The sequence below is a fragment of the Tachysurus fulvidraco genome, chromosome 15 (genome assembly GCF_022655615.1).
Source record: "Tachysurus fulvidraco isolate hzauxx_2018 chromosome 15, HZAU_PFXX_2.0, whole genome shotgun sequence".
Lineage (NCBI taxonomy): Eukaryota > Metazoa > Chordata > Actinopteri > Siluriformes > Bagridae > Tachysurus > Tachysurus fulvidraco.
This window is the reverse complement of record NC_062532.1, coordinates 14,944,551-14,955,488: the sequence shown is the minus strand read 5'-3', so window position 1 is coordinate 14,955,488 and position 10,938 is coordinate 14,944,551. Positions and strand designations below refer to the sequence as shown.

The 10,938-nt window shown below is 36.4% G+C and overlaps 1 protein-coding gene across 5 annotated transcripts; it reads left to right on the top strand.

Annotated features, from left to right (window-relative positions):
* Nucleotides 1-1,874: 1,874 nt before the first annotated feature.
* On the top strand, nucleotides 1,875-10,516 carry copz2 (COPI coat complex subunit zeta 2). Of its 5 annotated transcripts, XR_007137811.1 has the most exons (11): nucleotides 1,875-2,031; nucleotides 3,400-3,468; nucleotides 3,910-3,994; nucleotides 5,247-5,338; nucleotides 5,477-5,532; nucleotides 5,925-6,002; nucleotides 6,325-6,376; nucleotides 6,772-6,950; nucleotides 8,506-8,544; nucleotides 8,925-8,957; nucleotides 9,625-9,732. XR_007137811.1 is itself a non-coding variant. In XM_027138996.2 (10 exons), exons 1-10 carry the CDS (start codon nucleotides 2,014-2,016, stop codon nucleotides 9,670-9,672), a joined length of 570 nt encoding a protein of 189 aa, XP_026994797.1. In that variant the 5' UTR covers nucleotides 1,876-2,013; the 3' UTR covers nucleotides 9,673-10,516. The 5 variants fall into 5 exon arrangements, 2 of the variants coding, with proteins under 2 accessions (XP_026994797.1, XP_026994798.1); XR_007137810.1 differs by lacking the exon at nucleotides 8,925-8,957 and having other exon boundaries at nucleotides 6,772-6,946; nucleotides 9,625-10,516; XR_007137812.1 differs by lacking the exon at nucleotides 8,925-8,957 and having other exon boundaries at nucleotides 9,625-10,516.
* Nucleotides 10,517-10,938: the final 422 nt, after the last annotated feature.

Genomic DNA, 10,938 nt, shown 5'->3' with positions numbered 1-10,938 from the left:
CCTGGAAAACATATGCCACAGTGTCATGAGTAACTGACACCCTTAGGACCAACTAGAAACGTGTTCAGTGACAAATGTCAAACTTCCTCCTGCCACTGGAAATATGTTACTCTTAGAAATGTCTAAAAAAAAAAAAAGTGCATGGGAATGGCCTGGAGACTTAAGCCTCAAAGTTATTCTCAATTTGATCTCCCCTTCAGCCACTGCTCACAACCTTGGGGTAACCACAGACAATCTGCTGTTGTTTTCCTCATATGTTGCTAATGTGACATGATCATGTAGGTTTCTTCTCCACAACATCAGAGAGATTCAACCATTTTCATCCACACAGGCTGCTCAGGTGCTTGTTCAGTCTCTTGTCATTTTGAGACTACTGTACATCAAGACCCTCTTCTGTTCTGGCACTGAGGTGGTGAAATGAACGTCCCCTAGATGTCCACACAGCTGAGTCACTGGTTGTTTGTTTTGTTCTTTTTTTTATGTGTAAAAAAAGCTTCCAACAGAGTTTTAGGTTGATGGTATCCTAAATCTGTAACTTAGTGAACCAGTGTTGATGTATTCATTGATAGAAACTTCAAAGCACTTTTGTACATTTTTGTACAATTTTGTATGTATGTATTGCATGGGAAATGTACAACAGATCACTCTCTCACTAATTTTCTACTGCTTATCTGAACTACCTCGGGTCACGGGGAGCCTCAGGCGTCTCAGGCGTCATCGGGCATCAAGGCAGGATACACCATGGACGGAGTGCCAACCCATCGCAGGGCACGCAATCACACACTACAGACAATTTTTCCAGAGATGCCAATCAACCTACCATGCATGTCTTACCCGTGTGTGTGTGTGTGTGTCTAAAGCTTGTGATTTACAATGGACTGTTTTGTACTTTCAGTACTATGACACAGACCTGTATCCCTCTATGAAGGAGCAGAAAAATTTTGAGAAGAACGTCTTCAACAAAACACACAAAACACCTATCTCAGGCGTCATCAGGCATCAAGGCAGGATACACCCTGGACGGAGTGCCAACCCATCACAGGGCACGCAATCACACACTACAGACAATTTTTCCAGAGATGCCAATCAACCTGTCTTTGGACCGGGGGAGGAAACCAGAGTACCCGGAGGAAACCTCAGAGGCACGGGGAGAACATGCAAACTCCGCACACACAAGGCGGAGGTGAGAATCGAACCCCGACCCTGGAGGTGTGAGGCGAACGTGCCACCATGCCACCCACTAAGCCACCGTGCCCCCCACAACAGATCACATCATGTGCAATATTATCTTAATTCTAACGCACCTTTTTTGTACCTTTTTGTATATTTATTTATAATTATTGCATATTTCATTTATAATTATTTTTCTTGTGTACACTGAAGCAGTCTCTGGAAAAAAATCCTTTTTTGATTAACACAATTCTATCTTATCTTACATTACCTTATCATACCTTATCTCATCTTACCTTACCTTATCTTGCTTTACCTCATCTTATCTCACCTTATCTCATCTGATCTCATCTTATCTAACCTTATCTTATCTTATTTTATCTTATCTTATCTTTACTGAGTTCACTCAACTACGGCTATATATTAAATATTAAGTAAAAAAAATGCTCATATGGTAAAAGTCTCAGACGCCAACGCGATTCCTCCAAACTCCAAGCCAATTGAGACTCATATTACCGTGCAACTGCAGCCATTCTGTTTCTGTAACGGAGCATTACGGAATCAGACTGTACAGGGGTTGAGATCCACAATGGCGGCGAATAGAACACAGTTTAAATTCCGTTTACCTCGCTAGCTTTAGCACCGCGCACTTCCGTACTAAATGTCACTATACGCGGTGTAGTATCTATTAGAGCGCACTATTTAGTTGTGAAGTGCGTATGGTTGGATTTGGCCTTTTTTTTTTTTAGCGGATTCGCTCCACCCCCGTATGAGTCAGAGGTTTTTACGAGAGCTCCAGTAGTGACAGCTCAAAGCTGTCCACGTCAACACTAAAACACCACCATGGACTCCGTGACTCTGGTAGGCTATCTGACATTTTCTTTTCTTTTCAGACATATATTTTATGTTCATTGTCGCGGTGTAACAAGCCACCTGTTGATTAGTCTTGATAAAAGATCATGTTGGCTTAGATTGTCCCAACAGCACGCTCTGATCTTGACGTGATTAAAACAAGCTGTCGTGCTAACATGAGTATTTTAAAGACCTGTAGATTGTTTTATGACCGAGCTAGACAGAAGGGGACTAAAATCCGTAGAAAACATATGCGTTGAAGAATCAAAATGCACGCAGTGACGTGACACTTGAACGGAAAATACGTGGATCAGCAGGCGATAGTAACAAATGTTACTCATATGTTACGTATATGGCAAAATGTATCAATAATAACACAGAAGTGTACTGATACTATAGTGTGTATATATATATATATATATATATATATATATATATATATATATATATATATATATATATATATGTAAATATATGTAAATATATATATATGTAAATAATCTGTACTGAGATCGAGGTGCAATGCCTTTGTTTTGTTTGATGCTGTGTTTGATTGCCAGTTGTATAAAGTTGTGTGGAGTTAAGAGTTGTGCTGTGTGCGCACTGCCTGGTGGGATGTGGGTGCCACGTCCTCTGTTATGAAGCTCCTCAGCACAGCAGTCTAATTCATTCCACAGGTGGATCTCTTCACCGTGTCTTTTCAGAGCTGGGAAACGATTTCCTTGCTCATTTCACTCCTTTTGAAGTAGTTGACTCTCAAAGGTTTAGCAAGGTCCATATCTATGCACAGCCACCATGATTATTCTTTTTTTTTTTTTTTACACACTCATCCAACCACAGCTATAACAATGGCCTTTAAGCTTGCTGACATTTGTCTTTTAGGGCAGAAATATGTATTTTCAGACAAGTTGGTGTGTAAATGCACACTGTACCAAATGCTTCATCTGATATTGGGAACAGACAACTATCCCTCTGTGGAGCCTTTTTTCCTGCACTTTTTCGCTACTCTTGAATGTAACCTAATCATAATATTTATTAACTGAATCTCTTACAGTAAAAGTGAGGTGCTGAGTTTTTCTGCAGCCACCATTTCGCCCACGTCAGTCCTCCAGGCCCAAGTTCTGTGGTACACTCTGACTCTGGATCTGTGGCAGTCAGTGCATAACAGAACTTTGGTCTGAAGAGATTTTGCAAAATGAATGTGTGAGAAGAAGAAGTGCTCTGTACAGCAATACCTGTTTGCTTCCATAACCTAGTGTTTTTAAGCTTATTTATTTATTGATCAGTGTTTCCATATATATAGATATATGATAAATATGTACTTAAAAGTGAAAACCCTGTAAGATATTGTTTAATAAACATATTGTTTTTACACAGGAACCTTCATTGTACACAGTTAAAGCAGTCTTTATCTTGGATAATGATGGAAATCGACTTCTTTCAAAGGTGAATTGCACGTTTTTTTCTGATTATTGTTTACAGCTTTATCTTTTTATAAATCAGTTATAAAAACATTTTCCTCTTCTGCACTAGTCAACTGAGCTCTGCTGCGGTCCTGCTTCTGATGATAGTCAAATGAAAAATGAAAATGAACACACCCTTAAGCCTCACCTTAACTAGAATGATTATCATATACGAGGCTTAATCTCGATTACACCATACATACTCCACCCAATGAGCAACATTACTATTAAAGACTAGCATAGGCTGATACAATGAATAGGATTATTGTTTGATTTGGTTTTGATTGGATTATTTTGTGCTGTGTGTATGTGTGTGTATGTGTATGTGTATGTGTGTGTGTGTGTGTGTATGTGTATGTGTATGTGTGTGTGTGTGTGTGTGTCTAAAGCTTGTGATTTACAATGGACTGTTTTGTACTTTCAGTACTATGACACAGACCTGTATCCCTCTATGAAGGAGCAGAAAAATTTCGAGAAGAACGTCTTCAACAAAACACATAAAGCAGACAGTAGGTTTTTCAGCTTTCTGTTTGTGTTTGAGAATGTGTATGAGTAAAAAAGTGTAATACTGATGGTATAAAGCACTTGTTTCAGTTTAAAATGACAGCGAATGAAGAGTAAGTAAATATTGCTGTAGTAAGTAAAAGTATAGTGACCATAAATGACAATTTATTTATTTTGGTGTCATTTTTCTGACATGGTACATGAAATAATAAAGATCATTTCAACTTAAGCATATTTTTCTGTGTGTGATGTAACATGAAAAGCAAGTCAATTTCAACATTCAAGGTTCCTTGGATGGTCTTTCATAGAATCATAGAAGTATTTCCCCAGAGGGACAAAGGGAATGTCTAAGAGACAATTACAGAGTTAAATTTAGAAACTTTATTCTGCACTTTGCCTAACTAAAACATTTTCAATGTTAGACAATTTATTTCAGTTTACTGATTAACCCCCTGACCAGTATGAATTTGTCTTAATTTTTTACAGACATATTGATTAAAATGCTTAGCAAAATGTATACAACATCTCCAAACATGTCTCTTTGGGATTAGAAACCACACAGTGTCCCTTTCACACCTGTATCTCAGATTACGTTTAAACAACAGGGCAGGAACAACAGTTTCATCCATTTTCAGCTGTTTCTTTCTGACTTATGAATGAAACACATACAATAGAAAGTTCCCCTCTGGCCCATGAGGTGATACTGTGAGATATTGTACTGCTAACCCACTCTGTTGTTCCCACCCTTATTTTAGACCCTTATGTCATGGTAATAATGCATGACCTATATGTTTACTACTCCTTTATTTCTAAAAGAAATGAAATTGAATAGTGATTCACTGACACAGTTTCTGTGGGTTGTTACTTATCTAGTTTGAAACTTTTATTTCAGAAATATCAGTCCCCAGGCATGGTCTGTGTGCTTGTGTGTGCTTGTGTGTGCTTGTGTGTGACTGTGTGTGTGACTGTGTGTGTGACTGTGTGTGTGACTGTGTGTGTGCTTGTGTGTACTTGTGTGTACTTGTGTGTGCTTTTGTGTGTGTGTGTGTGTGTGTATGTGTGTGTGTGTGTGTGTGTGTGTATGTGTGTGTATGTGTGTGTATGTGTGTGTGTGTGTGTGTGTGTGTGTGTGTGTGTGTGTGTGTGTGTGTGTGTGTGTGTGTGTGTGTGTGTGTGAGTGGTCTCAAATAATCCTGTGGAATTATCGAATGATATTGAAAAACAGCCATAGCTACTTTTCTCCTTTTGACCTCTCAGATGAAATAGCCTTCCTGGAGGGCATGACTATAGTGTACAAGAGCAGCATAGACCTGTTCTTCTATGTTGTGGGCAGTGCACAGGAGAATGAGGTGAGCTTTTCTGTACAACACGAGTACTCTGTGTATTATCATGTACCCTGTATAAAGTGTTACATTATAATGGATCAAATACAACTAAACAACCAAACAGAGAAATTGTAACATATATAACTCTCTCATTTTCCACAGCTGATGTTGATGGCAGTGTTGAACTGTCTGTTTGAGTCTCTAAATCAGATCCTGAGGTTTGTTTACATTAATTACACAATTCACCTCAAATATATACTTGTACTTGTATCCAAAACCCCTACGTTCGTAGTCTACCACAAGGAACTGTTTGTATTTATGACTAACTGTTATAATTGGGATACTTCTGCCATGCCAAGCACCCAGACTGTTAAATTACTCAGATATACAGTCAAGCTCATGATTGCCACATTCATGGCAACTTCTTAAAGAGCTAAAAAAAAATACATGCTTCTATTATTATATAATAAATACAAATTGAGAACTGTGCTCTGCTTTTTTTTTTTTTTTAAACAAAACCAATACTCAGATTCTTATTATTATTATTCATTCAGTAAAAAGGTAATAGAGGATCTAAAAATGACTAAAATTAAGTCTCCCTTTCATTTAGGAAAAACGTGGAGAAAAGATGTCTTCTGGATAATTTGGATGGAGCTTTTCTGGTGGTGGATGAGATCATTGATGGAGGGTGAGAACTTTAGTGTATGAACACAAACAGGGCTGATTTATATCTTTTTTTTTTTTTACTTGTTTAATTATTAATGTAAAATTGAAGTGGTCACATAGGCTTTCTTTGGGGTTGTAGTAAATCATGGCATTGGAGCACTTTAAAAACCTTAAATGTATCTTAATGCAGTGACATCACACAATTGCTTGTACTAAGGTATCTCTAATGCAGTATATAGCAGTGTGATTACAGTATACACAGTATACATACAGTAAGAGACAGTAACTCAGCACATTCTTTATTTAAATCTGGCCTCTGATTGTTTGCTGGTCTTGGTTGACAGGGTGATCCTGGAGAGCGACCCTCAGCAGGTAGTTGAGAAGGTCAACTACAGGGTAAGAGCACTAACACTGTGAGGAAAGCAAACACATTTCAACAAAAGTCAACATGGCCGCTACAGGCTCTATGTGGCCTAATGGCAGAAGCGTACAAATCATACTAAGCTCGTGCTGTCTGCTTCTATTTGCTGAATCTGTTTTTTAAAAGGTGGACTCCTTGGTCCAGGGGTCTTCATGGGACTTGGGTTTAGTAGTTAATTGGTCAGCTATTGTTAAAAGAAATGTGGCAGACGGGTGAAAAAGTGATTTTGCTTCATGTCTTTTAATCTACACCGATTATCTCCATGCTTGTGTTGTTAATAACATAAAACATAATAGATAGCATTGTAATCCATGCTGTATGCATGCACACTGTTTCACACAGTGATATTTACACTCCTCTACCTTGTCAGTGTGTGTCAGAGCAAGGCTTTGGCTTTGTCCTGTTCGATTACATCACAAGTAACATGGAGGGACAGGCACAGAAGAGCCAGGCTTTTTAAGAAAAGACACCCTTCCTCTCTACCTCCTTCTCACAGTAAAGAGAGAGAAGTGGAAAAAGTGGATGGGAAGGGAGAGAGGATATAGGCAGGTAACTGCATGGAGTGGATAAGTGTGTTCTCTTTTTGAAGCAGGAACAAACTTCACAGTAAGGTGTGAGACTTAGTATGTATTTGGGGTGTAATGATACACTCCGGTCACGATTCTATTCTATTCATTTGTCTCTGAAAACTAAATAAAAAATGCTGAAAACAGAGGTTAATATTCTAAACAATATCATAAAAGCATCAACATATCATAAAAATCAAAAAGTTCTATCAAAATTTTTAATTCAATAAACAATGTGTTTATTGATAACTTCTGATTTCCGGTACCGTAGATCACAGAGGTGTGGAATGGTGTTCTTTGAAAGTACTGAGCATTACAAGAACATTAAAAACAGTATAACGTGATAATGTGACTGGATAACAGATATATAATATATACACTGTGTGTTGGTCGTTGCAATCAGGAGCTATGAGACTATCAATCATTTCTTAGCCCTCTATAGCTCAATCTCTCTCTATGGGTTGTGCAGATTGGGACCTCTGGTGTTCAGGCAGTGCAATTGCATTACATTCAGTTACAATAGAATGTTGATATTACACATTTGCTTTGCAATGCATCGTTTCACGATGTATTCTTACACCCCTAGCATGTATATGTACGTTTTCTGCAAATTTGCCTCGATCCAGTCAATATGTCATTGCCTCAGATTGAGTAATAGTTCTCAGTAATCACTGCTGGTCTGTATGGCAATTGCCTTTACTTGGATTTCCTTTTTGATGTCTTAGAATATTGATCTAAGAGGAGATTAATTTGCATGTGTCCATTTCATATTTTGCTTCAGTTTCCCATAAATGTGTTGACATGATGAAATTAAAAGAAAATACACCAACAACTTTAATAATAATCTTTAGAATTAATATGCAATCTTCATTACTTATTTGTAATCTAATGTTTTGTTTTTTTAACTTTAAACATTTAAAATTTCTGTAATTTCTTAGCTCATCTACCTACTTCTTCTCAGTGCATCACTAATCACTAACTAGCCTAGTTGTATCCCTGCCATAACTGCATCATAAAGCTACTTTCTTCTTCATCTTTTATTTGCACATTTGCTGTCTCCAATACTTCTTCACTGAATTTAAGATAACATTGAACATCAGTGATAAAAGAAGCTTTTGTTCTTTTGTTTTTAAAAGATAATGGTGACATCTGATTGTTAGTCGTAATATTTGAGATATTGATTTTCCATGACCAATAGCTTCTCAAAGAAATTGCAAGAGTACAGCGCCAACCAACAAATTAGTATACATGACAAATATTTCAATATAATCATGTTTCAGGGTGGAATTTTCTTTTAAGTTCAGCCAAACTAATAACAGTCCAAATTCAACAAGTACAAATTAATCTCTCTCTCTCTCTCTCTCTCTCTCTCTCTCTCTCTCTCTCTCTCTCTCTCTCTCTCTCTCTCTCTCTCTCTCTTTCTTTTTCTGTTTGAACACACTTTTTCTGTCTTAGACCTCTTCTTCTTACCTGTGTATCTTGCATATAAATGTGCTTTAGATTCTTGCTTAGTATAACAATCTTGGCTTCTCTTTCAGACTGATGACAACCCGCTCTCAGAACACAGTGTGGCTCAGGTGAATCAACATACACACATTCTAAACACTTACACATCACACACCTCCATATACCAGACATAGAGCACTGAATAGCTGGTGATGAAACGGTTACATAATTACATATTCCTGATATTTAGAAGACTAAAGTGTTTGTGCAGTCAATTTTATATTAAATTTCTAACTAAATCCTAACCCACATGTTGCTTTATAGGCTTTTGTTTTTTTACACATTGCAGCTGACTCTTTCTTCTTCTTCTTAACAATTTAACTAAGATTAAGAGATTAACTCAGTCTTTGCTTGTGCATGTTGCTAATTTAACATTTCAGTAATGCTTTGTGTTTACCTTCTGAGATAACTGTCCTGTACTAACCTTGCTCCAAAACCATAATTTATGCAGCATATCACTGAGAAACTGGCTATCACATCTAATGTAAGTGTATTAACACTAAAACATATAATCACTACAAATACACATGTATATGCAAACAGAATAGCTTGGACCAAACACATATTTTAGTAGGAAATATTTAGTTTAGACGCCTGAGATCAAGTTCGGATAAGCGGTAGAAAATGAATGAATGAAAGAATGAATGAATATTTAGTTTAGTAGAATACAAAATAAGAGTCCACACTGACAGTTGTATACCGAGATGATTTAAAAATCTCTGCTCAGAAATTTAATCATAAAAGTATTGAATATTTAACTGATAGTCGGTTTATATCTCAGTTCTGATCGTATTTACTATATAAAATATAAGTGCTATATGGAAAACTCAGAGAGTTAATGTAGCTGTTTTATAGCGAGCTCCAGGCGCCCCCTGGTGGCCAAAATCTTTTTGTTTATTTCGGATTTTATGCGTTGGTCCGTCATATTTATAGATCGTTATTATCCGTGTTTTTTTTATTTTTATTATTATTATTATTACATTGCCTTTAATTAAGTTTTATTTTGAACCACAACAAAAAAACTCTATTATTAATTTCCTTAATAAGTATAAGCTAAAATATATATTAAAAAATATTACTTGTTTATGTTAAAGTTAATTAAAATTAAATTAACATTAAAACTATTATTAATTTTTGTCCCCTTTTTTCAGGTGTTACAGACGGCAAAAGAACAGATCAAGTGGTCAATACTGAAATAATCCCCTTCACACTGACTGGATTTGTAATATTGCAGCCATTCGATTTTATATTGTATGAAACCCACTAGGCTAATTAATTATAATACTAGCTGTAGGTTCAGCTGTTTTTATTATTAAGCCATTCAGATTTGAATGCTTTATTAAACAGGTTATACTGTGCATAAAAATAAGAAGAAGAGTTATTTTCAACACATTTTAAGTTTGATTGCAGTTGTTCCAGAAGTTCCTTGTATTTAATAATTTGGACGGTAATAATCGACCTGATTTGCACTGAATATGTTCAGCATGTGCACCAGATGCTATAATTTAAAACAAACAAACTGAGAGTAATCAAAACTTGTGACTTAGTTTTGTATTTATTATTTTAAGATTGTAGCACACTTCTTTCAGTTGTAGCCAAACTTATATCTGCTTTATAATAGGAGATCGGAGACACTTCGTACAAGTGGTTTTGTTACTTTGGTTTACGTCTGTATTTTTTGTTACACTGGGCCTATTAGCAGGCCCAGCACTATCCAGATGTTTTTGAATGTTTTGTTAAGAAACCAAAGAGAAATGTAAAGATAAACTTGTATCTTACTGAATAAATATAAGGACGGAATTTTCATGCCCTGTATTTATCATTAGATACATTTATTTAAGCTGTCTGTAACGAAAACTTTAATATGACATAAGGTGACCTGTAACCTTATTGCGCGTAAAAGGAATTAATAATTCTATTATGCATTGAGTAATCCGTCGTTTTTATTTTGGTAGAAATAGTCTGAGTGATGTTTTATTTTAGAAACACTTAAAACGGATCTGGTAATTAGCTGTGGATGTTAATAAACATTTTCATAACACAGTCTTGTCTTCCAGCTTCTTTTCTTGACTAGACATTGACTCGTGCTGGTGGGAGGAGGTCCGGGAAAGAACTGTCCAATAGCATTTGCGCCCGCTTGGATGCTCTGTATATATGAATATTAATGAGGCAGGGGGCGTATCTCGCAATACTATTGGACACTTAAACTTACTGAGAGTGACGTCGGTGCGCCGCCTGTATTTTAGAACCAATAGGGATTGCAGGCAAACCTGATTGGTTTTATCCAAACCCACCTCTGTTTTTACCGTCAAAAAAAATAAGAAGCCAGTTTTGTAATGTTATCGCCACTAGTTTAGTTTTATTCAATTAATACAAATGTTTAATGAATACTACATCTTTAATACTTCGTTAGCAGATGACAAATGAGACATAATTAAAATAATAAACTGGGTATATGACAATAT